This window comes from Lemur catta, chromosome 15, assembly GCF_020740605.2.
Source record: "Lemur catta isolate mLemCat1 chromosome 15, mLemCat1.pri, whole genome shotgun sequence".
Taxonomy (NCBI): Eukaryota; Metazoa; Chordata; class Mammalia; order Primates; family Lemuridae; genus Lemur; species Lemur catta.
The window spans coordinates 23,733,733-23,760,453 of record NC_059142.1 but is presented as its reverse complement, the minus strand read 5'-3'; the positions used below and the strand labels follow the sequence as shown (position 1 = coordinate 23,760,453).

The 26,721-nt window shown below is 41.3% G+C and overlaps 2 protein-coding genes across 3 annotated transcripts; one reads left to right on the top strand and one right to left on the bottom strand.

Annotated features, from left to right (window-relative positions):
• The first annotated feature begins 2,621 nt into the window (after positions 1–2,621).
• Positions 2,622–14,751, top strand: LOC123620338 (protein SLFN14). 2 transcript variants are annotated; one of them, XM_045525496.1, is made up of 7 exons: positions 2,622–3,233; positions 4,506–4,658; positions 5,262–5,340; positions 6,894–7,997; positions 9,256–9,384; positions 10,246–10,960; positions 13,648–14,751. In XM_045525496.1, the coding sequence occupies exons 4-7, from the start codon at positions 6,938–6,940 to the stop codon at positions 14,480–14,482; spliced, it is 2,739 nt and encodes a 912-aa protein (XP_045381452.1). In that variant the 5' UTR covers positions 2,622–3,233; positions 4,506–4,658; positions 5,262–5,340; positions 6,894–6,937; the 3' UTR covers positions 14,483–14,751. The 2 variants fall into 2 exon arrangements, with proteins under 2 accessions (XP_045381452.1, XP_045381450.1); XM_045525494.1 differs by lacking the exon at positions 2,622–3,233 and having other exon boundaries at positions 3,974–4,658.
• A 4,622-nt stretch (positions 14,752–19,373) lies between these two features.
• On the bottom strand, positions 19,374–20,655 carry LOC123620340 (39S ribosomal protein L11, mitochondrial-like). The gene has a single exon (XM_045525498.1). The coding sequence runs from the start codon at positions 20,101–20,103 to the stop codon at positions 19,525–19,527; it is 579 nt and encodes a 192-aa protein (XP_045381454.1). The 5' UTR covers positions 20,104–20,655; the 3' UTR covers positions 19,374–19,524.
• Positions 20,656–26,721: the final 6,066 nt, after the last annotated feature.

Sequence of the window (26,721 nt, the reverse complement as noted above, 5' to 3'; positions counted from 1 at the left end):
ATAAGCAAAAGATACCACAAGAAAAGCGCCCCTAAATATCAAAGAAGTGCGGAGGCGAGCAGGAGAGGCTTCCTGGGAGAGGTGGCATTTCATCTGGGGCTTGAAGGATGTGTGCGATTTGAAAATTCGGAGATTCTGGTAGAAGGGATAATTTAAATTCCCGAATTAGCTGAGAAAGCATAGGGGAGTTTGCTAAAATTAGGTAAAGTTGATGCAGTTGGTGCGTCTGAGTTAGAAACACCTGGAGGAACCAGTTAACTGTACAGATGTCCCCCAACATAAAAAGCAAACAATGAAACTCCCCAAAATGCCTGGGCCATAACCCAGACGGCTGAATCAGATACTTTGGTGTTGGAGCCCAAACATTATCTTTTAAATAAGAGTCCCAGGGATGGTGTTTTGTTTTGTTTTGTTTTGTTTTTGAGACAGAATCTCGCTCTGTTGCCTGGGCTAGAGTGAGTGCCCTGGCGTCAGCCTAGCTCACAGCAACCTCAAACTCCTGGGCTGAAGTGATCCTACTGCCTCAGCCTCCCCAGTAGCTGGGACTACAGGCATGTGCCACCATGCCCGGCTAATTTTTTCTGTATCTATTTTTAGTTGGCCAGATAATTTCTTTCTATTTTTAGTAGAGATGGGGTCCTGCTCTTGCTCAGGTTGGTCTCGAACTCCTGATCTCGGGCGATCCACCCGCCTTGGCCTCCCGGAATGCTAGGATTATAGGCGTGAGCCACCACGCCCGGCCCTAGGGATGATTATGATTTCGCACCAAAGTTAGAGGGCCAGTGTTAAAGAAAGCTGGTGGTAGGAGAATGGAAAGATAGGTCAAGGCTTTGTTCAGAATAATAGCTGGTTGGCTGCGTAGTTCAGGATACTCTGGAAAAAGTGGAAGAATTGAAGATTTCAGAGGCCAGGAAGTTAGGTGATCAGAGCTGTACTTTAGAAAACTCAGTCTCGAACTGTATTTAACTTGGACGGGTGCAGAGAGTGAAAACGGAGGAAGCTATTGTAATGGTTCTGGTGAGAGCTAATAAGAGCCTAAATTAGACTGTAGGAATGGAAATAGATGGCATAGGAAAGGTGTATGAGGATGTGTCAAATAGGGATGGGTGAAAGGACATGAAGAAATAAAATGGAGAATCTTCTGTACCAGACCTACTGAAAGACCTCCCTTGTGCTTTAAGGATAGGGGAGTTTAGACAGTAAGGAGAATATGCCTTTGCATGCATTATTTCCTCTACCTGTTTTATCTCCCCCCCATCTCCCTTTCTCAACTTGGTGCATTGTTACTTACAAGTTCCAGCTCACATATCATCTCATTTAGGACATCTTTTTCTGATTCTCACAAACATAATTATTGCCATTCCTCAGAACACCTAGAGCACGCTGCTCATACGTTGCAAACTCTCCAGAGTGGCACTGGAGTGTAGTAGTGGTCATGCACATGGACTATATTGGCAAGCAACTTAAACTCTCCCCCAATATCCCCATCTGTAAAAAGGGAATAATGATAACATCTACCTGATAGAGCAGTTTGTTAAAAGATGAAGTAAATGAGAACAATGCCTAATATATAGAGTGCTCAATTGATGTTATTATGTATGTTGTGCTTTTATGAGCTGTTTTATAAATCTTTTCCCTCTTTAGATTGTGAATGGAACATGTGTCTTATTCTTCTAGCTAATAGTAAGGCTGTGTAGCAGAGGGTAGATGGGCTTTAGACTCAGATAGACCAATGATCAGAGCCCAGCTCTGCTACTTACTAGATGTGTAACCTTGAGCTTTACCTCACTGAACTCAGTTTCTTCATTTACAAGGTGATGAAAATAATGTATGTCTTGCAAGTTGTTATGAGGATTATATGAGAGAGTGAAAAATTGCATAGTTGGTTCAAGGAAGGAAGTCACTAAATGGCAGCTTTTATTTTGATGTGTAGTCCCAGAGCATAGCACCATGTTTGGAACATAGTAAGTGCTCAATAACTGATTGTTGAATGAAAAGCTGACATTATATGCCAGGTACCATGTTAAACACGTTATGCATATTATCTCACATCATTCTGACAAGTGCTCTGTGGAGAAGGCACTAGTATTGTCTCCAATTTGCAGAGAAGGGATTGAGGCTTAGGGTAGCTTAAGCAAGGTCTCATAGCTAGAATGTGGCACAGCTAGGATTTGAACACCCGAGGAACTCCAAAATAGCTGATTGAATGAAAGAGAGGAAACTTACCCAGAGGTAGGGTAGTGGCAGTATGGTGGAACCAGGACTGTTGCTCTTGGTCACTATTCTATTTATACTCTTTGAATCATTTCTGCGTGAGATGGAGGCACATGAGGGTTGAGACCAACCTTTCCCCTTCAGCTTGTATTTGACCGTTTGTGTCCGGTGGACATGCAGGCTATACATAACTACCACTGCTCATAAACCAAAATGCTTAGTGAATGAACACATCTTAAATAAATCAGGGGTTCTGATTCTTAGCCAGTCATCCGCAGTATGGTCATATAACTTTCCTAAGATATAGGAGAAAGCACTGTCCAAGCTACTGATTTCAAGCTGTTTTGTATTCAGAACATTTGCTTTAGAGATAGATGTCAAAGCCAAGATGTGAGGTCCTCTCTGGCTTGACAACCTAACTATTCATATCTAGGAGACTTAACTAAGGAGTTTTAAAGAAGGAAAAGAAACCACCATTGCTCATCTTCCACGTTATTTCTACCCCCCTTCTCCTGATTTGGTCCCCCAGAAGAATAAGAAGGGAACAGCAATTTCATTCCTAGTTCTCCTGCCCAAATTATGTTGTTCATGTTTACTGGGAAGAAAAAGGGAGGTAATTAGGGAGACTTCTGATTTTGAAGGCTCTCAAGCAATCCAGAATCCCAAACTAAAAAGGCAGTGAAAGGATAGGAACCTTTGAATTAGACAGACCTGGTTTTGAATTTTCCCTTTTCTACTTACTGGCCATGTAATCTCAGTTTTCATGTAGTGTGTAGAGCTCCCAGCATGGTCCCTTGCATCCAGGAAGCACATTTCCAGTAAATGGTGGTCATTTTTATCCTTCTCAAAGTAAGTCATAGGAGAGGGATTTCAAATTGAAGTGAGGCTGAGAGTTAAGCTACATAGGAGGACTAAAAGTGGGACTGGATTCAGAAATGACACAAATGAAAAAGGGTTAAAGTCAAAGTTGATCCAGGCCTTTGGAGCTTATTGTGTAGCTGTGCTGATTATACATCATAGTATCCTTTCTGCCTCCTATCCTGGAAACTCCATTTGGGCAAACATGTACAACAGTAATGCCAACAAAGCAGGATGTCACGGGGCCAGTAGCTTAAGTGAACAGCAACAGCAACAAAAATAGGGATGCTCAGAGATATAGTCAAGGATGTCATTACATCATAAAGAGATGGAAGTAGCAACAGAGTCTTTTGCTGGTTTGATTTAGAGGGAGAGAAGTATATTAGTTTTCTGTGGCTGCCTTAACAAATTGCCACAAACTTGATGGCTTAAAACAGCAGTTTAAAATTTAAAACTTTTATAGTTCTTTTACAGCTTGTAGTTCAATATCAGTTTCATTGGGTCAAAATCAAAATGTCTGCAGGACCATACTCTCTCCAGAAGTTCCAGGGGAGAATCTGTTCCTTGTCTCTTCTGGAGGCTGCTGGCATTCCTTTGCTTGTGGCTGCATCACTCCAATCTTTGCCTCTATGATCACATTGCCCCCTGTTTTGTGTATATCAAATCTCTCTCTGTGTCTCTCTTAAGAGAACACTGTGATTGGATTTAGGCCCACTGGATAATCCAGGATAATCCCAATCTCCCCAATTTAAGATTCTTAATCACATCTACTAAGATCCCTTTCCTTATAAAGTAACATTTATGGGTTCCATGATAATAATAATAGTAATAAGTGGCCATTATTTAGCCTACTATAAGAAGATTGACCCAGTTTAGTCAGCATCAGATAACTGACCCTTGTTTATTTTTTTACCATTTAATTGTTTTTAATCATAAAAGTGATTCATGCGTATTGTAAAGCATTTTTAGAAATACAGGACAGTTTAAAAAGAGGGAAGAAAAATAAATTAAATGAACTATCTTCTGTAATCCTCCCACCCAGGGATAGCCAGCTCCTACTCTATCAGCATTTTTCTAGTCTGGGTCTTATGTCCCTCACAAAGGAAAAGTAGGAAAAAGAATAAAAACATAATATAACAACTCATTTGGAAGGTAATGAAATAGGTTAATATTGTTCACAATGAATATGTACCAGACTTCCAAATTTAAAATAAACATAGAGCTTTGCCAACAATTAACCAGGGCAGAAGGTGCATGCATGATATATGGAAATGATGCTCCGTCCCTTAGCAGTGCTAAGTTTAACTTAGGCCTCTCACTTGAAAACCCCTGTATTTTCCCATTCCTAGCTCATTCACTCCCTGAGTTCAGACCCTGGCCTGCTAATCTGCACTGTCATAGGCACTTCTTGAGTCCTTATCAGTCTTCCTCAGTGGGTCAATGTTATGAAGACTGGGGGAGTCTGGCAGAGTTCCTGCTCCTCCCAGGGCGATATCAAAGGGCAACAGGAGCTGTGACAGAAGACAGACACTCAGACTAGAGCCAGATGTGGAACTGAAGCAGCAAGAGGAAACACAAGAGCATAGGTAAAAAAAAAATTCTTTTAAAAAATCTCATCCATCTCATTTTAGGGACAGTTTATGTCTGAGAGCATGAAGGGCTTGTAAAATAGTATTTAAGGAAAAACTTGTAAAGAAAAATGAGTAAAACCTTCTGGGAAGTGTGAAAAGGAGGTTCTTCTAGAGCTAGAATCTCAGAAAATATTGTATTTAGCATAGTTGTTATCAGCACTCGAGTAATATCAGTGAGACCACAGGGTCTGCTAGTCCAAAATCAATTAGATTTGTTCTGTGGGTCCCATGAGTGGAAGTTACAAGGAGACAAATTGCAGCTGAAAGTAAGGAAGCCATTTCTAACAGAGCTGTCAGAAAATAAAAAGGACAACTTGAGAGATACTGAGTTGCTCATCACTGGAGGTTCAGATAGCAATTTGGGGGGAGTTGGGAATATTATAGAGGCGATTTAAGATTCAGATTGTTGGGCTGGAACATCTTTAAAGTCCCTTCCAACACTTCTGTGATTCTCTGATATAAATAGAATGTTATGAGAAAATTCCCATAAAATACCACACTTACATGAACCTCTAGAAGCAGCTCATATACTGAAAAACAATTCTTGTTTTCCTGCAGGAAGTGAGAAGACAACCAAGAACAAACTATTGTCAGAGGAGTGTGCATGTCCTGCTGGATGCCTGCTTTTTCCCTCTTGGTGAGTATATGAAACACCTACAGGGCTCTTGCTTTGCAAAACAGAGAAGAGGTGGGTTCTCTTCTAGAGGAAGAATTTTGGTTCGAGTTAGTAAATATTTTGTTATGCAATTAAACAAAGGTAAGGGAATCCTTTCTGAATTATTTGCTTCAGAGCTCTAATTTCAGTTTAAGAGGCTATTCTCTCATCTATGAAGCAAAAGAAGGGTTGACCATAGTTTGATGACTATGCCTCAAAAGCTCACGTTCTTTTCCAAGTCTTAGAGGTTCCCACAGCACAGGGTAGAACTATTAGGAGAGAAGGAAAACTCCTGCTTCCACATCACACTGTTTATAAAAAAATGTACTTTTAAAATTTAGAAGAACATGAGAAGATTAAAAAAGATTTATGAATTTCATATCAATTGACATTCTTTCAGGAGTAGAATGAAACTTTTCAAAATGTCTAAAATAGCACATAAAAATACCAAAATTTACATTTGTTTTTAAGCAAGATCTTCTACAGGACATATACTACAAAACTATACTTCCTTAGTTGTCTAGTACCTTCCTTACTTTCCCCTTTGCATTATGAATAGGCGCATCTTCTGCCTTCTGCATATTCTCTAATAACGTACCTTGGCTCCTTTGCCAACCCATGCCCTTTATATCTGGGCCCAATGTTAGTGTTTTGCTTTGTTTTTTTCTTTTTTCTTTTTTAGAGAGAGGGTCTCACTCTGTCACCCAGACTAGAGTGCAGTGGCATGATCATAGCTCCCTGTAAACTTGAATTCCTAGGCTCAAGCGATCCTTCCACCTCAGCCTCCAGGGTAGCTAGGACTGCAGGCATGCACTACCATGCCTGGCTAATTTTTTAATTTTCTTTTTATGAGATAGGGTCTTACTCTGCTGCTCAGGCTAGAATGCAGTGGCATCATCATAACTCACTGCAACCTCAAACTCCTGAGCTCACATGATCCCACCTCACCCTCCCAAGTAGCTGGGACTACAGGCACATGCCACCACACCTGGATAATTTTTTATTTTTTGTAGATATGGGATCTCACTGTTGCCCAGACTGGTCTTGAACTCCTTACCTCAAGTGATCCTCCCATCGTGGCCTCCTAAAGTGCTAGAATTACAGATGTGAGCCACCATGCTTGGCCTGATTTTCTAATTTTTGTAGAGACAGGGTCTTGCTATGTTGCTGAGTCTGATCTCCAACTCCTGGGCTCAAGCAATTCTCCTGCCTCAGCCTCCCAGAGTCCTGGGATTATAGGAGTGACCCCTCACACCTGGCTTCAATGTTGGAATTTCAGAATCTTAAATGGAAAATGGCTGAAAAATTCAGCTTTGCAATTTTTCCATTATGGGAAAATATTAAGCATTCGCCTATGTCTGTTCATTCTGGAAACGCTAAGGATATTTGCCAAAGTGGTTAGAAAACAGTACTATCAAAAGTGATTTCCAATGTTAAAATATATCTCCAGTAATTTATAGCTTTGAAGAAAACATAATATTGTAATCTCTGGAATTCTTGTTAATGTAGAAACAACATTTCTGTTCTGATTATAGGAACTCCTTTCTGTTACTGTTTGGAGCACAGAGGGGCTGCTGAGATGGAGAGTCCCAAGACTGATACAGAAATGCCATATCCTGAGATTATAGTAGAAGTGGGCAGAGTCACTTTTGGAGAAGAAAACAGGAAGAAGATGACCAATAGCTACTTGAAAAGATCTGAGAACTCCAAAATCATCCAGGCTATATGTGCACTGTTAAACTCTGGAGGGGGTGTGATCAAAGCAGAGATCGAAGATAAAACCTATAGTTACCGATGTCATGGGCTGGGACAGGATTTGGAAACTTCTTTTCAAAAGCTCCTTCCTTCAGGTTCACAGAAATACCTTGACTACATGCAGCAGGGGCACAGTCTCCTGATTTTTGTGAAGTCATGGAGACCAGATGTTTTCAGCCTCCCACTAAGGATTTGCAGCGTGCGCTCCAATATATATCAGAGAGATGTCACTTCTGCCATCAACTTGAGTGCCACTGGTGCACTGGAGCTTCTCAGAGAGAAGGAGTCTAGAGGCCAAAGAGGAAGGCCAAGGGTGAAGGAGCTGCAGCGTTGGCAAGTTCTCCACAAATACATTCAGGAAGAGGAAGATATAAAGATGTCTGCTTCAGAATTTTTTAAAAGAGACAAACTCACGTATAAGGAGAAACTCAACTTTACTGAGTCAACACACGTTGAGTTTAAAAGGTTCACCACCAAAAAGGTTGTACCTCGGATTAAAGAAATGCTGCCTCATTATATTTCCGCATTTGCCAACACTCAAGGGGGGTACCTAATTATCGGGGTGGATGATAAGAGCAAAGAAGTGTTTGGATGTAAGGGGGAAAAAGTGAACCCTGACTTATTAAAAAAAGAAATAGAAAACTGCATAGAAAAATTGCCTACTTTCCATTTCTGCCGTAAGAAGCCAAAGGTGAATTTCACTACCAAAATCTTGAATGTGTACCAGAAAGATGTCCTGTATGGTTATGTCTGTGTGGTTCAAGTGGAGCCCTTCTGTTGTGTAGTGTTCGCACAGGCCCCAGATTCCTGGATCATGAAAGATAATTCTGTCACAAGGCTGACAGCTGAGCAGTGGGTGGTCATGATGCTGGATATTCAGTCAGGTAAGGAGGCAGTGACGTCCTTACCCAGTCAGCAGGAAGGAGCCCCTTTCTCTGCCTTTTGTGGGTATTCAGTCATATATTTAGTTAAACAGTAGAAATTTGGTTTTTCCTACAAATGTTCTCCCATTACAGGGTTCTTTTCTAATATCTTTACTTCTGACCACTCAGCATAGAAACTCTTTGAGGACAAGAAATGTTTGGATTTCAGTCTTATTTTGAGAGGCCAAGGCGGGAGGATTGCTTGAGGCCAGGAGTTGGAGACCAGCCTGGGCAATGGCAAGGACCACCCCCTGCTCCCTGTCTCTACAAAAAAATAAGAAAAATTAGCTTAGCTACTTGGGAGGCTAAGGCAGGAGGATCATGTGAGCCCAGGAATTTCAGGTTGCAGTGTACTCTAGCCCAGGCAGCAGAGTGAGACTCTGTCTACCAAAAAAAAAAAAAAAAAGATATTTCAGAGAAACATTGTTTAAGAATGACTCTCCACTAATTGTTTCAAGAGAAACTGTTGACAAACGTTAGGAGCTAATACCCAAACGACTTGGCTTTGGGCGCCACCTAGTGGGGAGAAAATGATGCAAAAGGAGATGTTGGGGCAGGGAGGAAGCCGTCTGGTGTTTTCATTTCCCTTGCAGTTTTGCTTGGAATCAGCCTTGGTGATTCCTAATGAATCCACAAAGGACATACTGACTGAACTAAGCGTATCAGCTTGCCTTCATGGTCATTATGGTCCAAATTTGATAAAAGAAGCCTGGGTCAAGACTTGAGAGATTAGAGAATTTTATTGGATCATTCTTTCCTTGCCCTAAATTTGTTAGAGTTCACTTCTCTCCTCTCTCTTCCTTTCCCTCTCCCCCCACCAGACTAGAGATCCTGCCACTTTTGATTCCAGCTAACCTTGGATGGGGACTTAAACAACAACTATAACAATATATATATATATAAATAAAACACTGAGCTTAACCTTGGATGATGCCATTTTTTTCTTAGAGATAGCCTGGAATAGAGACCATTACCTCATTCTTGCATGAGAGAGAGGTGAAATGACTTGCCCAAGCTGAGTCACACAGTGACTTAGAATATGCACCCATGACCCCTGCAGGAGTTCCCAGACTTCCTCTCCTGACATATGTGAACTGTTTGAGGCATAGTAAGTGTCACGGCAGCTCAGACACCTTGCATACACAGGTAGGAAGAGCAACGACAGTGTTCTTTTACTTTTTATTTTTTGTCTAAAACAACTTTCCATGTAATTGTTTAGCTCCTTCCAGTTTGTCCACACACGACAGCTCTCAACTGATTTCAGCAGCTCCATCTGCACCAAGAAGCCCAGGATATCTCATAAAAGTCCTGGAATTTAAGGAGGCTCTGCAACAACATTTATTTCCAGGTATTTCCTCTTGATTTCAGCTGAGGGGACTATTTATTTTCTAAAATTAAGTGGGGAGGTATTGGTAGCAATTAGTTCAAGTCTTTCTCTTTAGAGAAGGTCAAATGTAGAACTTAGCAGACATAATAGTCCTGAAATAATATACGTGTCTGAATCTTGTTTCATAGTCATTGGATCTGCACTATATTTTTGTGTGCTTTTGAGCTTCCAGTCACATATGGCTTTAGTTCTCCAAATTTTAGAGTGCTGAGTTTTCGATGCAGAAGGAGCCATTGGGTCACCTGAACTCCTTCTACAGTGGGTTTTCTCAACCTTGGTGCTATTGACATTTGGGTCAGATAATTCTGTTGGGGGGGGGAGTCCCCTGTGAATTGTAGGATGTTTAGCAGCACTCTTGGTTTCTACCCACTAGATGCCAGTAGCAACCTTCCAGTAGTGACAATCAAAAATTCTCCAGACATTGCCAAATGTCCCCAGGAGTGTGGAGGAGTGGGGGGATTCCTGCTAGTTAAGGACCACTGTTTTAAAGGAAAGCCCTTAGTTTCCCGAAAGCACCGGGTTCACAGAAAACCCCTAACAGGAAGGATTGCCTTCCTAGCAGTAGTAGGCCATCTGGGGTTGGGGCAAGGGTGCCAGAAGGCTATTCTGTGAAGACCCCTCCCTGCTAGCTTTCTCCTGTACTACAGCTGCCAGAAATGGGAATCTCTGATTGTAGTCCAGGACCGTGAAGAGGGAGTGCTCTCTTTGCAAACAAGGAAACCCATAGTTCCATGGCCAGAATAATTTCTTCCTGCAATGTTGCAGGAATACTTACCATATACTTTTGTAAGTGTTGGTAACTTCTATTCCTTGAATTTTCAGTGACACAGGAAGAGGTACAGTTTAAACCAGAGTCCCTCTGTAAGAAGCTATTCTCAGATCATGAAGGACTGGAGGAATTAATGAAGACACAGATACATCCTTGTTCTCAGGGGATTGTGATATTTTCTAGAAGCTGGGCTGGTGATGTTGGCTTAAGGGAAGAACAGAATATCCTGTGCGATGCTCTCCTAATAGCAGTTAACAGCCCCCTGGTTCTCTATACAATCTTGATAGACCCCAGTTGGCTTGGAGGACTTGAATATGCCCGAAACACTGCTCATCAGTTAAAGCAGAAACTGCAAACTCTTGGTGGTTACAAAGGAAAAGTGTGCATCATTCCAAAACTGATACACCTGACCAGCGCACAGTGCAGACCTGGTGAGATCCCTGTGCACTACCCCCAGTCCTACAGGCTTGCTGATGAGGATGAAATGGAAGACTTGTTGCAGGCCCTTGTGGTGGTCTCCCTGTGCTCCAGATCTCTTCTGAGTGACCAGCTGGGCTGTGTATTTTTCAACTTGCTCATAGCAGAGCAGAGCGAGTTGCTTTCTGAGAGCCTCCAGGAGATGCGGGAATTGTTCATCCACTGCTTTCCAGGGACCAGGAAGACAGCCCTAGCCATAAAAGTCATGGATAAAATTAAAGATTTGTTCCACTGCAAACCAAAAGAAATCCTCTATGTTTGTGAAAGTGACTCCCTAAAGGATTTCGTGATGTAAGAGTTTTATCAACTAAACACACAAAACAATTTAGTCAGTCTTTGCAACTGTGTCATAAAAGTAATTTGTGTTTTTAGTTTAAGTTTTTCCAATGCCTTAGTGCATAAGTGCAAGAGCCCAAACTATATACACATTTCCAAATCATCAAGGAGTCGAACTACAAAAGAAAATATATAATGTTTAAGTTTAAACATCTCATTATAAATAAGCCAAGTATGCATAACTTAATTTTTTTAATTTTAATTTTTTTTTTTTTTTTTTTTTTTTTTTAGGAACAGAGTCTCACTCTGCACCACACTAGAGTGCAGTGGTGCAATCATAGCTTACTGTAATATCGAACTCCTGGGCTCAAGTGATCCTCCCACCTCAGCCTCCTGAGTAGCTGGGACTACAGGCACACACCACCATGCCTAGCTAATTTTTAAATTTTTTATAGAGACAGAGTCTGTTGCCCAGGCTGGTCTTAAACTCCTGGACTCAAGCAATCCTCCTGCGTCAGCCTCTCAAAGTGCTGGGATTACAGACATCAGCCACTGCACCTGGCCATAACTTTAAATTTATAGAACTAGAAACATTTTTTTTTCATAATCTGTGGCCTTAAATTTAAGAAAAGTAGAAATGAACCTATTTTGCTTTAAATATACTTTTTGCATGATACTTACAGTCATAGCATATTTCTGTGAATTAGACATCGTACTTAGCAGGAACTTGAATTTAAATACAATCTGATTTTGTTTATAAAATGTTTTCATTTTTTGACTTGTTCTGCATCAGTAATTTTAGAAAATATGCAAATTTGCTTCTGATTTAAATCTCTAGCTTTCAATTTAGTAAAATAAATTGGTCATTATATAATGCAGCAAATGAGGGCAAAATCATTTTGGTTTTGGTTTAGTTTACTTGTTCAATGAATATTTGTTTACAGTTTTAAAAAAATTATTTCAAAATATTAATTAAGGGGGTATAAGTGTTTTGTGACACGGATATTTTGTATAATGCTTAAATCAGGGCTTTTGGTGTGCCTATCACCAGAATAGTGTTCATTGTACCCAATAGGTAAATTTTTATCCTGACACCCACCCTTCCTCCCCCCTTCTTGGTTTCTCATGTCCTTTATATGGCTTTCAAGGAATCGTATTGAGCACCGTTTATGTGCTAGCTAGACACTGTGCTACATTTAGTGTTAGTGGAGAAAACATATTGAAGACCTTGCCATAAAAAAGTATGTTGTATAATTAGCATAATAATAAAGATACACTTATTTTAACTTAGAATGGAGATTGGTCGGTAAATACTCCCCAGTGAAGGAGACCCTCGGGCACACTCCTAATAAATCAGTAGGAGAAGTCGATAAAATGAGGAGGGCTGTCTAGCCAAAGGGCATAGCAAGTCCAAAGCCATGGAGACACTAGACCAGAATGGTAGGTCTGACTGCAGCAGCGAGGGACTGAGGGTGCAAGCAGCTGGTGACGTTGGAAAGGAGGCAGATGCCAGATTATGAAGGATCCTATGGCCTGTGCTAAGGACTACATTCTTTATTCAGCTTTACAGCTAAGTTTAAAAAATATCCCAGCCAAAAGACTCATTCAACAAATATCCACTGAACTCCTAATGTGAGGGGGACACAAAGATGGCTAAGAACCAGTGCTTGTCTTCAAGAGTCACACAGTCCAAACTGGAAGAGAAGAACATAAATAGTTATGATTCAAGTAAAGTCCCAGAAACGACATACGTAAAATCAGGGCATCTTTAGGAATTACTTGGATCCAAATTAGAGGAGGCAAGAAACAACCAAATTTGTTAAGAAAAGAATATATGCCCAGGCATGGTGGCTCATGCCTATAATCCCAGCACTTTGAGATGCCGAGGTGGCAAGATCTCCTGAGGCCATGAGTTTGAGACCACCCTGGGCAACATAGTGAGACCCTGTCTCTAAAAACAAGAAAAAGAAACTGAATACATACATGCTGAAACATGTTATTAGGAAAATGTGCTACATAAATGTAGTAGTTCCAGAGAAACATAGCCCTATAGATTTTTTTCCCTACTTGACATGTCATGGAACTCAGCAACTTCTTAATGTTTCCCCTACCAAAACCTAACCTAAAGAAGCTTTAGGTTTTATACTACATATAAGTGGGGAAATAGAATTTGATTTAGAGGAATTTGAATTATCCTATACCTCTTTTTTATATAAAAATTATGATATGTCTCTTGGTGACTGTTCTCCAGCTCTAAAAAAGGACAAAAGGTAAAAATAGTAATAAAGTGTAACATGCTTTTGAGGTTTCCTTTCCTCTGCTTTGCCTCAAGAGCCATTAAAAGTGTAAGTTACTTTTGAGATTTCCTTTAGGATGTAAAGAGCTTGTCTTCAAGGATTGTCAAGCAACAGAAATGTGCTATTAATAGAAATAATAAAATCTCCTACCTGGTTTCATTTAAAAAGTTTCAACATGCAGATTTAACTAGATAACCCCAAAGAGAAGGGTGTAGACTTATGCATTCTGTCTTGTAAGTAGGTAACTTGTAAGTAGGTCAGTTTTGTGGTATTCACAACACTTTTGAATCAATGAATCAGCCTGCAGATGAGAATTAGCCTCTGATTCCAATCCAGAGAGTAATGGATGCTGGTATTCCTTCTGTTAATATGCCTGAAACCCTGTTCTCACTTTCATCCTCACAGCCAACAAACCACCTGCCAAGCTGTGACCCGGAAAACCTTCATGCAAGGGGAGTTTCTAAAGATTAAACACATAGTGATGGATGAGACTGAGAATTTCTGCAGTAAATATGGTGACTGGTACATGAAGGCTAAGAACATCACCCATCCAAAGGTGAGAGGGGCTGGAAGTGAAAACCTTCACCGTGGGGTTCTCTGGATTTTTCTGGATCCTTTCCAAGTCCATCACGCAGATGTCAGTGGTCTTCCCCCTCCATCTGCTCAGTTTCCTCGAAAAACAATCACCAATGGGATCCATTGTTCTCTGGAGATAGCAAAGCTCATGAAAGAAGAAATGAAGAGAATCAAAGAAAATCCTCCCTCCAACATGTCCCCAGACACACTGGCGTTGTTCAGGGAAGTTGCCTATGAGGAAGCAATGTGTGCCCAGGCTCTGCCTGGGGTGTGTGAGACAAAGACTAACCTGACAACAGAACAAATAGCGAATTATGTGGCAGAAAGATGTCACAGCCTGTTCCAGGGTGGCTATCTGCCCAAAGATATAGCAATTCTATGCAGGAGAGGGGAGGACAGAGGACGCTATAAGCTTGCACTGCTGAAAGCAATGGAATTAATTGAGACCCAAGGAGCACCAGAGGTGGTGTTCAGCCAGGCCCCTGGTGTTTGGGGCAGTCACATCATTCTAGACAGTATTCAGCAGTTTTCAGGCCTGGAGAGGAATATCGTGTTTGGGATTAGTCCAGAATGTGCCCAGTCAGAGGAATTTCCTAAGCTCTGCTTTGCCTCGAGAGCCATTAAACACCTCTACCTGCTTTATGAAAGGAGGACAGCCTTCTGAAAATTATTACAAATAAGGCAGGAAGCCAGGCAGAGCAGAGTCCATACACCCAGATGGGTGGCAGCCACTCTTTTTTAATGTTACAAGTAAGGAAATCAAGGCACATCAGTATGGCCTGGAGCCACGGAAATGTCTCTTGGGGCTGATGCTTCCACTCTATTTGCAGTGCCACTGTCCTTTTCCTAGTCCTCTCTGCCTCCTCCCTGACAATTACAACAGGCTTCTAACTGGTCCCTGGACTCCAGCTTTCCTAGCTCAATCCAGCTGTCATCCTGTCAACCAGAGAGATCCTCCTCAAATAGAGAACTGATTTTATGAAATCCCCTGCTAATGTACCTCCAGTGAGTCCCCACAGCCTTCAAACCAAACCAATTTTCAAACCTTTCCATGGTGCACCTGATTTACTTTCCTAACCACATCCTTTATTATACCTCCATCTCCCAGGGTTTCCAATGCATTCCAGCCTCACTGGCCTGTTTTGGGGTGCTGGCAGTGTGCCCTACAGACTAGTTACTTTGACTGGGTGTCTCAAGGGCAGCAGCTTAACTGGCACCTCATGCTGGCTGTGGGTCTTGAGCTTCACAGGTCCAGAACTCTTTGCACCAAGTGTAGATCAGTCTCCTGAGGATGCTTTATGCCAACCAAGCTCACAAAGAACCAATGCATATGTGAAAATGCCACTCTGTTAATTTACAGAGAGGACTGTAACAAGTGGGTCAGGTGCTTTTGCTAAGCAGTGCATTCAGCAGTAACATAGGAAGCCAAATTAGATGAGCTTAGCCTTGCAGTAAGGGAAGCTGGTAATCTGATTCAAATTTTAGACAGCTTCAGGCTATATTAGACTATTATAATATCTATATCTATAAAATAAGGTTGCAATCATTTTTAAAATGAAGATATTTCTATCAAAAGGACTAGACAGGTCACGTTTTACAAGCTAGGGCAAATTTTGAATGCTAAGGATGACTAGTTGTTCAATATTCTCTGCCTCAGGTGAATTTTTGTTGTTGTTTATATTTTTGTTTTTTTGAGACAGAGTCTCGCTCCGTCATACCCCGGTGTTTTGCTCTTGCCCAGGCTGGTCTCGAACTCCTGAGCTCAAGAGATCCTCCCACCTGGGCCTCCCAGAGTGCTAGGATTACAGGCATGAGCCACTGTGCCCGGTCTCTCTCCTAGTTTCTGAAGTTTCCAGGTTGGCCACCAACATTCCACTCGTTCCCTGCAACATGTATATATGTTGTTCACATTCATTTTTTACATATGTGAGTACACTCAACTAGGCTAGATACTCCTTACACTCTGCTACTGGCCTGGAAAGTAGTTTGTCTTTAAGGGGCCTTTGCACATCCCTGATCTCTTCCATTATGACTTGGTATTAATTTTATAGTCCAACTCTCAGAGTTTATGGGGAGACTGGGTGGCCACTTTAACACCTATGCCACCTACACACATCCCTGGCTCCTGGCCTGTGCCTATGCCATTTTTTTAGCTTTCTGTCCTCTCTGCCTTTGAGATCTTTACTCATCAATCAAGTCCTTGTTCAAATGCCCACCTCCTCAATTAAACTTTCACCACTCCCCTAAGTTAAACTTAGTCTCTGCTGGCCATTCTATGACTTTAAAAAAATATATTGATGATAGCACCAAACTCTTTCTAAACTGTGCCAGAGAAGTAGTTGTTGCCCTAGCAGAATCCATGCAATGTCTCCGTATCCCATCTCCTTTCCAATGTATGTGACATATATTAGAAATAAGATCAAAGTTTCTTCTCTCTAGTCAACTCCCAAAATGGCTGTGCTTGTCAATACAATCTTGCCTTTGTAAGGATTTTTAAATTGCTTTGGGAATATTCCTATTTCCAGACTGTTTTTAACTTCTAGAAAAGTTTAGGAGAACTTGATTGGGAAGACTTGAATCCAGGAGAACATGTGGATTTTTTTTTTTTTTTTTTAGAGAGAGGGTCTCACTCTGTCTCCCAGGCTAGAGTGTCATCATAGCTCACTGTAACCTCAAACTCCTCAGCTCGAGGGATCCTCCCACCTCAGCCTCCCATAGTGATAGGATTACTGGTGTGACCCACAATGCCTGGCTTAGTGTTTTGGCTGTAATTTCAGATAAAGCCCCTCAGCCTTCCAAGAGGTGGGAGAGCAGGCAGGCTTGCAGAAGCTGCCTTCTGAACTGCTCAGGCTCACCAGAGGGGCCAGTCAGAACCCAGTGGCCAGCTACCACCCCTGCCTCCCACTGCTCTAATTACTTGACACTTCCTCTGTTTTACCTTTTCCTGGGGACTTTTGGGTACTTTTTTAGGGGGTAGAAAAAAATGAAGTTCAGCAATTAATTGGCTTTGCAAAAGATACCAGTGCATTAACATTCTGATATAGGAAGATGTGCGAATTCTATAAAAATAGTCAAAAGTGGGTGGGGATTGGGGGTATAGAGAGGGTAGGACAAGGAACTGCTATATTTTAGTCATAAGCCTCAATGCTCTTTGACTTTTTAAACTATATGCATGCATTATAGAATTTCTCTTTCTTTCTTTTCTCCTTCCTTCCTTCGTTCCTTCCTTCCTTCCCTCCCTCCCTTCCTTCCTTCCTTCATTTCTTTCTTTCTTTCTTTCTTTCATGACATGGTCTCACTCTGTTGCCTAAGCTGGCAACAGAGCTCACTGCAACCTCAAACTCCTGGGCTCAAGTGATCCTCCCGCCTCAGCCTCCCAAAGTGCTAGGATTACAGGCATGAGCCACCATGCCTGGTCTATAATTTTTTATAAAATAACTGATTTGTAAAAGGATTGTTTTAAATATTGAATTTGAGAGTCTGTCAGTTCTCCATCAAACAGCTCAATCAGAGTTAGAGCAGAAGTTGTAACTTGGTGATTCTCAACCCCGGCTTCTCATCATAATCACCTGGGAGCTTCAAAAATGGTCAGTGATCAGGCCAGACACCAGACCAATGTGATCCCCATCTCTGGGCACAGGCTTGGGCATCAGCATTTATTAAAAGTTGTCTGGATGATTCTAATATGCCATCAGGGTTGAGAACCACTGGACCCTTCTCCTAGTCTGTTCTTTCTGTCCTCAAAAACTGTGTATACATTTCTCTTCCTATTACGATGGTCACTTATACATATTTATTTCCCCTGAAGCAACTAGCACAGTGCCTCACACATGACAGGTATTCAGTGAATATTTGTTGAACTGTACTTGAAGGTTGTAGAAAATTGGAATCTCCTAGGGACAATGCTTCTAGAAAGTCAATAAAATGAATAATAGGAGAGCCTTCAAAGAGGCCAATGTGGAGAATAATCTTCAACACTGCGATACCAAAGAATAAGAGAATAAAGGGAACTAAATTGATTGTAGGCAACAGGCAAAATTAAAGATCTATGATCACAGTTCATTAGATTTGTATTTGAGATTAGGAACTGGTGGGGATTAAGAATAGTTTACTAACTTGGTTGTACTTAGAATTCCAAATTTTTTTCAGAGTCTTGATGTGATGGGAAAAACAATTAATTTAATGAAATAAATTAACAGAGTTGCCTGCTGTGAGAAGCTACTAAATTTACTTTTAAAAAGAAGGGTAATATTAATATTATCATGTAAGTTGGAGAAATGGAGAAAGGCAAAATGAAAAGTTCTTAAATCATCTTGTCATCTAGACATAACATTTTTTCATTTTTGCTTATTTATTTCTATTCTTCATTGATATGAAAAATATTTTACATAGTTACGATTGAGTTGTCCAATCAACTTTTTAAAAAATTACCATTATTATTATATTTTTGAGACAGAGTCTCCCTCTGTGGCCCAGGCTAGAGTACAGTGGCATCATCATAGCTCACAGCAACCTCAAACTCCTGGGCTCAAGCGATTCTCCTGCCTCAGTCTCCAGAGTAGCTGGGACTATAGGCCTGCTCTACCACACCTGGATAATTTTTTCTGTTTTTGTAGACACAGGGTCACTCTTGCTCAGGCTGGTCTCGAACTCCTGACCTCAAAGTTTCCTCCCACCTCAGCCTCCCAGAGTGCTAGGACTACAGGCATGAGCCACCACTCTCAGCCTTAATTATATTTTTATTTCATTAGATTTAAGGGCCAAGAGTTGAGTTTCATTACATGTATGTACTGTATAGTGGTGAAGTCTGAGCTTTTAGTGTATCCACCACCCAAATAATGTACATTATACCCAATAGGCAATTTTTGTGGTCAGCTTTATATCCTATCTGTGTTCTTCTTCTATTTAACTTTTTTGTGAGGCATTGTTGTAAATTGTATTACTGTTCCCAGTACTTCATCCCTCCCTATACCTATATTCTTTGGACTTCCTAACATTAGAGCTAGAGGTATTTTCCCACTCCTTTGATGTAGTTGTGATGTGCACAGAGGCTGTACATATGCTTTCAGCATTAGTTTGCTCTCTTGGGTTTCTGCTATTCTCATACGAAGAATATGCCCTGGATGGACCACCAGTCATGGAGGAATGAGAAACATGTGAAGCCAACTTGAACTCAATCCATGGCCTGGAACCAAGTTCAATCAATCCAAACTAGATTGACCAAAACCTCGCTGACCTGAAAATGTATGAATGAGAAATAAATGCTCGTTATTTTATGATTGAGATGTGAAGGTTGTTTGATTCATAGTTGTAGCTGACTAATGCAGACATTTCCCCATGTTGTAGCATAGTCTTCAAATCATTTTTAATGTTTGCACAACAACTTAGCCAGATCCTACAAAATTTCCCCAATCATTCCCTTATGATTTGTGTCACTAGCAATTTTACACTCATAAAATTAAGCCAGGCACATACTTAGGCATACAACCTTTTGTTTTTCTGGCATATATTTTTGAGGGGGATGACAAAGGATGTTTATTCAGGCTTGATTCCTTGATACAGCCATATGTGTAAAAATATATCATTTAAAGTCAAGAAAATAACAATCAGGTTGGTGTGACCTCCCTTCCTCCCTTTGGCAGAGCCTTCCCAACTGGCCCCCTGCCCAGTGGTTTCCTTCAAAAGCTTGGAATGGGGGGCAGAGGGTCACTTCTTGGAAGCCTCTGCCTGGGCTGCCAAGTCTGCCTCTTTCCGAGCAGCCAGGAACATGGCTCGCTCCCTCTGGAAGGCTGCCAGCTCTTCTGCACTGAGGTCCTTCACCAAGCAAATGCCCAGGGAGTGGGCAGAGCCGATGATGGAGCGGACAACAGAGGACAGGGGTACGTCCTGCAGGGCGAAGTCGTCATCCTGAGCTTTGATGCGGGCAATTTCATACACATGCTTCACGGTCACCAGGACTGCCACCTCTTTCCCTGCCTCCCGGGCCCCTTTCTCAATCCCAGTAGCTGCCTTCAGGAAATAAGAAACAGTGGGTTGTCCAATCTTGATTTCAAATGTCCTGTCAGGCTTCCCAAAAATCTTGGTAGGCAGAGGAATGCCTTCTTTGATGTCCTTCGTCTTCTCGTTGAACTCTTTGCAGAACTGGTTGATGGAAACACCTCGCTGACCCAGGATGGGACCCAGTGGGGGCCCAGACATGGCCTGGCCTGCCCTCACGATGGCCCGGATCACGCCGCCAGGCTCGGGCTTCCTGAGGGCCCGAGTGGCCTGGCTTAGCTTCGACATGATGCGGGGCTTCGGGCTTAGTTCAACTCAGGACAGCCCTGGCATATTTATAAATCCCCAGAGACAGGAATACTGGTTCAAAAGGGTAGTCTGGATGAAAGAATCCACTTACTCATGTTAGTTCTGATGAGAAGTGCACAGAAAGCCCCCATCACTGTACTTGACAACATACAGATTTGTTGTGTTAACTAAGAGAACAAAATGCTGACAACAGGTTCTGATGACAAAAAAGAGGCATTGATATCTCACAAACAGGTGCCTCTGCAAGGGAGCATGGAGAGTAAAACCAGGGCTCATTGCCTTAACCCAGAATCTCAGAGGATGAACTTAACTTGGAGAATTATGGATGGGAACATGAACTATGTAATCTTGACATTATATAGAAAAAAACTCTGACTACTTGAAACTGATGTAGGGTACTAACTGAGAGGGGAAAAAAGATACCATTGACCATGAACAGGACTTTTTGTGACGAGAAACTCTGATATGGAGAAACCCATTTAAGAGAAGAGAAGAAGGTGTAAAGGTAAACTATTATAGATCTTCTATGAAGCTGAGCTGCCTCAGTTTCCCCAAGGTTTTGGGCAGGCTGAACATAAAATTATTTTCAAGAAGCTTCAATTTGAAATAGGTACAAAATTTATAATAACCATATTTACTATTTGTTGAGATCTTACTATTAATACAACCAACTACTATTTGCTAAATGCTTTGCACACATTCTCACAACTCTATGAAATATATACACATTAACTCCACTTTATAGATAATAAGACAGGCCAAGCCCAATGGCTCACACCTGTAATCCCAGAGCTTTGGAAGGCTGAGGGGGGATAATCCCTTGGGGCCAGGAGTTTGAGACCAGCCTAGGCAATGTAGTGAGACCCCATCTCTGCAAAAAATTTAAAAAATTAGCCAGGTGTAGGATGCTTGCTTGTAGTCCTAGCTAGTCAGGAGGCTGAGGCACAAGGACTGCTTTAGCCCAGGAATTACAGTGAGCTATCATCACTGTAATTACACAGTGAGAGCCTGTCTCTAAAAAAAATAACAATAAATTAAATAATAAAAAAAGATGATAAATGATAAAACTGAGGCATAGACAATTGAACTTTCTCAAAGTGGCATATCTATTAAGTGCCCAAGCTTGTTAAATATATCATATAAATAGAATTCTTGATCTGGTAGTCCCAACTCTGAGAATTTATAAATACTCTGAAAATACTCTCCAGAGTATCTCAGAGTATCCAGAGTAAACAAAAACATTCACGTCTGCTATCAGCTCTCGTCTCTAGAAAGTATTAGCCTCCACTTTAAGTGAAAACAGCCGACTAGACTGTGCTGTTTCCTATAGTTAGCGTCTGTCAGTACTCACAGAGCCTCTTGATAATTTGGGGGGACTCTGAATTTCTAGGCCTGCAAAGCAAAGTACCAGGATCTGCTGATATTCCTGACCCAAGGTCAGTCCCTCCCGACTTGAACTGCCAGGTCCCCTCTAGGGCTGCTACATCTTAGCTTCTGCCATTGCAACCTTGGAGGCATTTCCCAGTGATTTAGAATATGGCGTCTCCACCTTCCTTCCTTTCAAATCCTTTGGAAATATTGCTGGTTATCAAATGAAATGGGGATTTAGAAAATTCCAGCGACAGTGTTTTCCCTCTGAATCTATCTCACCCACAAAAGGAAGGAAGGGCCTTAAGCTGCCCTCATTCAGTATATTCAATTAACAGAAGGTAAACATGATTTTAACATAAATGGGATCAGTTTTCAATTTTGTTTCTTCTTTCATTCTCGACTTAAAATGGAAGTGAAGAATGAGAAATTAAGACATGGCCACTATGTGCGTTCGCTTAGTATTGTTTACTATTATTGTTTACTACTTCAGAATTATCTCAGGCCAAGTGCAGTTAAACTCTTTTTTTTTTTTTTTTTTTTTTTTGCAGTTAAAGTCTTTTGACCTTTCTTCAACCAGGGAAGGCTGTCTTTGCCCAGTGGTGCAGCTTCGAAGAGGCACGTGGTAGAGGAAGGGACATTGAGAGAAGCAGGTACTTCCTTCCTAGCCAGCCAGGTAGGACAAATAAACCCCACCAGTCCATGGCTAATACATCAAAATACCTCTACAGCCCCACTCTTGTCTCCTCTGATATATATGGTTATAACGAACATGTATTAAGTGCTTACTATGTGTGAGACATGGTGCAAATTGTTCAAAATATATCTTTTAACCTCCAGCCACCCTTTGAATTATGTGACAGCCCCATGTAAGGTAGGACAAGGCAGTGTTAAGAGCTTGATTTCGAAAGTCAGACGGACCCTGGCCTTGAATTCCAACCCTATTCTCAATTGGCTGGATGACCTTGGGTGAGTTACTTTACCCCTTTAAGACTCAATTTTCTCAAATCTATAAAATAGAGAAAAATTTTATACCTATGCCTTATGATAAAGATGAAGATTGAAATACTACATTTAAATAAAGCCTGGTAGGTAGAAAGCTCTCAAATTTTGGCTGTTATTAACCCTAATTTACAGCTGAGGAAACTGTGACTTAAAAGGTAAATACCTTCCCCAAGATCACAGAACTTGTGAATTCTGAACCCGGGAAGTGAACCCATGTCTGTCTGACTCCAAAGTCCGTGTTAGCTTCTACATTATCCCGCCTCCCTGTACGTCAAAGTTAAGAGCAGGAGTCTCCATGTTCACAGTAATTCCTTTGATTTTATGAAGAGGCTAGAATTGGATACACTTACAATATTTATCATATTAACCAACATGGTAATTCTTAACTTCTAAAATGTTCCCATAAAATCAATATGATTACTCAAATGACTTCCAATATAGGAAATGTTCAGAGAAAAGCATTTTCTACACTGAGAAACTTAAGAAAGATACCTTTCATTACAAGGTCTATATAACGACATTACTGAAATGTTAGAAAATAGAGAACCACAAAAGAAAACTCATCCCTATTCTTACCACCAGTTCACACAGTTGTTTTCACTTTTGCTTATTCATTTCCAGTGTTAGTCCATCAGCAGATACAGTTTAGCAGCGTTGTAATCATAGTGTACACTCCATTTTGTATCCTGTTTGGGTTGATAGTTCTGGTGACCCCCTTCCCACTCTGCAGTCTCCCCTATGGTATGTTAGGCATTTTCCACGTTGAAGCTGAGAGAGAGGTAGTTTCAAGTGCCTTTGAGCCAGGAGCCATGATTCTCAGTGCAGTAGAGCCTCCCTTGTTCCACTTGGTGCAGCCTGACCTCACGCTTATAGAGAGGAAGAAGAAGAGGAAGACGACGATGGCAAGTAAAAGATGAAAAAGCTCTTCCTCTAACTCCATAAAATATGGGGTAAGGTGGGGTGCAGATATTTAGGGAATTCAGCAACAGAGTAACACAATTAGGACAGAAACATTCTTCCTCCCTCATTCCCTGACAGGTTACTGTGGGAAGCTGGCGTGGGCAACTGTGGCAGTTAACAGTCCCAGAACCCGCAAGATCTATAAAACAAGGCTCTGTTTGCTCAAAGGTACTGAAGGATGGAAGAATATGCCACCCCCAAATATAACACTTTGGCATACAGATAATTTTGAGCTAAAGGCACTTGAAAATGGCAGATGCAACAAGAGCATTCTAATCTTTTTTTCTTCTGAAAAAACAGGAGATGATAATCCGATGTGAAAAATGCCCTCCCTGTACCAGGAGGAAAGACATATTCTTTGACAGGAGTCATAGCCAAGAGAATTCTGTACAAGCACACCTTGTTAAAATAATTCCTATCTTCCTTTGGCTCCATGCATAATTTAATTACTTTCCCTCAATTGCCACTCTTTGTTCAACCTACTACACAAGCATTTAGGTTTTGCCACTTCTTTAGGTCTTTATTTTCCTATAGGGGCTCCCAGGTTTATGGAAAAATCACTATGTTTCTCTCTTGTTAATCTTTCACATGGGAATTTAATTTTCAGGCCCAGCCAAATTCCCTAAGAGGGTAGAGGTAAAATTTTGCCTCCTGTACAGTTTCTGGTGATGAAGATGGGATCCTAAGAGGCTGGGATGCCCACTCACTCCAGAGCCTGTGGACAGGGTCCTGGGAGAGCTGAGAAATAGGGGCAGAAGGAGAGAATTCTTATCAAAGTCAGCTCTCCCGTTTCTCTGTCTGTAGTTCCCAGTACAGAAAGGAAGGCAAAATATTTTCCTTGTCCTTTCGTTTCCAAATTCAGATTGGCTGGAAAGAAAATATTTGTAAGAATGAGTTCTTTGAATTGTGCTTCATGAATTTGATCTGAGTATGATCCACAGCCTCCCAGGAGTAGTCCTTGTTTTCCTTGTCTCTGTCTTTTGTGTTGTTTGCCATGAGGAGGAAAACCATAAGATGAGAGTCTTCTTTACATCCCGAGAACTTGGCATTGTGACCAGGGAGAATATTCTTGGTCGTCTCTACCCACCAGGGGGAGCAAGTGTTGGCTTGCATCAGGTGGCCAGCCAAACAGGCTGGGAACCCCAGATATAAAATGACAAGCAGCATTCTCTTCGTCCAACTGTGCCAGCTCTCAGGGAAATTCATCTTAATAAGAGGTCCCAGGTCATGAGGGCCCTTTCTTGTGTCCATCTCCATTATCTTGATAGTGCTAGAAACCCCTCATCCTGGTATTGCCCACTTGATGTCACAGATTAGTGCGTCTGTGGCTGGAGGCATCTCACATTTCTGTGGGAGAGACTCTGTTTTCACAAACACCATTCTCACTGTCTATAACAAAAAGGGTCGTTGCTTCCTTAGGCTAATTCTGGGAGTAAACTTTCTGGATCTTGAGAGGGCTACACTTTTTGCACCCTCTTGGGGGACAACTCTTGCATCCATGCTTAAGCCATGAAAGGCTTATTGGTTGTAAGTCATAAAAGGAGTAATGGTTTTGAGTCACAGTTAAGGTAAGTATACCTTTGAAGATTTGGTATTTTAAATCTCAAATAATTTTTTTTAGAGAGCTTTCATCCTAAACATATGTCCTGTTGTTACCTATGGAAAGATCAGATGGAAAGGAACAAATTAAGAAGGCAAAAATGGCCGAGTGCGGTGGCTCACACCTGTAATCCTAGCCGTCTGGGAGGCCGAGGCGGGTGGATCACTCGAGGTCAGGAGTTCGAGACCAGCCTGAGCGAGACCCCGTCTCTACTAAAAAAAATAGAAATAAATTATCTGGATAACTAAAAATATATATAGAAAAAATTAGCCGGGCATGGTGGCGCATGCCTGTAGTCCCAGCTACTCGGAAGGCTGAAGCAGTAGGATCGCTTAAGCCCAGGAGTTTGAGGTTGCTGTGAGCTAGGCTGACGCCATGGCACTCACTCTAGCCTGGGCAACAAAGTGAGACTCTGTCTCAAAAAAAAAAAAAAAAAAGAAGGCAAAAATGATAATCAGCTTTCATACAAATTGGTAAATTTCATGTTTCTGTATTTATACCGAACTCCTGGCTAAAACTTAAAAATGAAAACTATAAGATCTCTGTGCCAGGCATGGTGGCTCACATCTGTAATCCCAGCACTTTGGGATTGATCAAAATGGTCAGTAGCAAAAACTTGATCAGAGTTCAAGCTATAGCTGCAGTATTAGCAGCCAAATCAATATAGGGAATCCAGCAGGAATTTCAATTGGGCTCCAACTACAGCTGTTGGGATCATAGAGGCTACTAGAAAAACTAAGTGAGAAAGTCAGTGAGGTGTGCTGCTTAATTCCTATCTGTGTGGAAACAACCCAAGTGCCTATCAATAGATGAGCAGATTAATAAAATGTAGTATATGTATACCATGGAGTTCTACTCAGCCACAAAAAACAATGGTGATCTAGCACCTCTTGTATTATCCTGGATAGATCTGAAGCCCATTCTACTAAGTGAAGTATCCGAAGAATGGAAAAACAAGCACCATATGTACTCACCATCAAATTGGTATTAACTGATCAACACTTCTATGCACATATAGTAATAACATTCATTGGGTGTTGGGCAGGTGGGAGGGGGAGGAGGGGATGGGTATTTTCACACCTAATGGCTGCCGTGTGCACCATCTGGGGGATGGACGTGTCTGAAGCTCTGACTCGGGCGGGCAAAGGTAGTATACCTAACCTAAACATTTGTACCCCCCTAATATGCTGAAATAAAAAAAAAATCCCTATCTGGATCTTCCACTGTGTCTTTTCTTTTTTTCCCTTTTCTTTACTAACAAAAATATTTCTTGGGTAACTCAGTGTATTGCACAAAGTAAATTCCCCTCTTCTACTCCATCCTCTTCCTTCCCCATTCCACTCCCGGTAGAGTAATCGAGAGTAGTCTATAATATCAGTTTCTTGTGCACCAAAAAAAAAATTTTTTTTGTAGCATTGTTCTCCAAAGTGTTTAAAGTATTTCTTCCGATAAACAATTTCTTTGATCTCTCTAGCTTATCACTCATTTATTAAAATGATGAATTCCTGTTTATCAACAGAATAGCATTCCTCGCCCCACCCCCCACCAAGCCAGAAAAGTAGGCATAAAGGGGGAGATGCACTTTAAGGAAGTTTTCTGCGAAATCGAAACTTTAAAAAGGCGGAAACATTCTAGTTTCAGTTTCAGAAAAAACAAAACCTGGC

Excerpts from the sequence above, each read along its gene's own strand:
- LOC123620338 (XM_045525496.1), top strand. The coding sequence starts at position 6,938 with ATGGAGAGTCCCAAGACTGATACAGAAATGCCATATCCTGAGATTATA. Across the intron at positions 7,998-9,255 it reads GATGCTGGATATTCAGTCAG|CTCCTTCCAGTTTGTCCACA; the intron begins GTAAGGAGGCAG and ends GTAATTGTTTAG. Across the intron at positions 10,961-13,647 it reads TCCCTAAAGGATTTCGTGAT|CCAACAAACCACCTGCCAAG; the intron begins GTAAGAGTTTTA and ends TCATCCTCACAG.
- LOC123620340 (XM_045525498.1), bottom strand. The coding sequence starts at position 20,103 with ATGTCGAAGCTAAGCCAGGCCACTCGGGCCCTCAGGAAGCCCGAGCCT.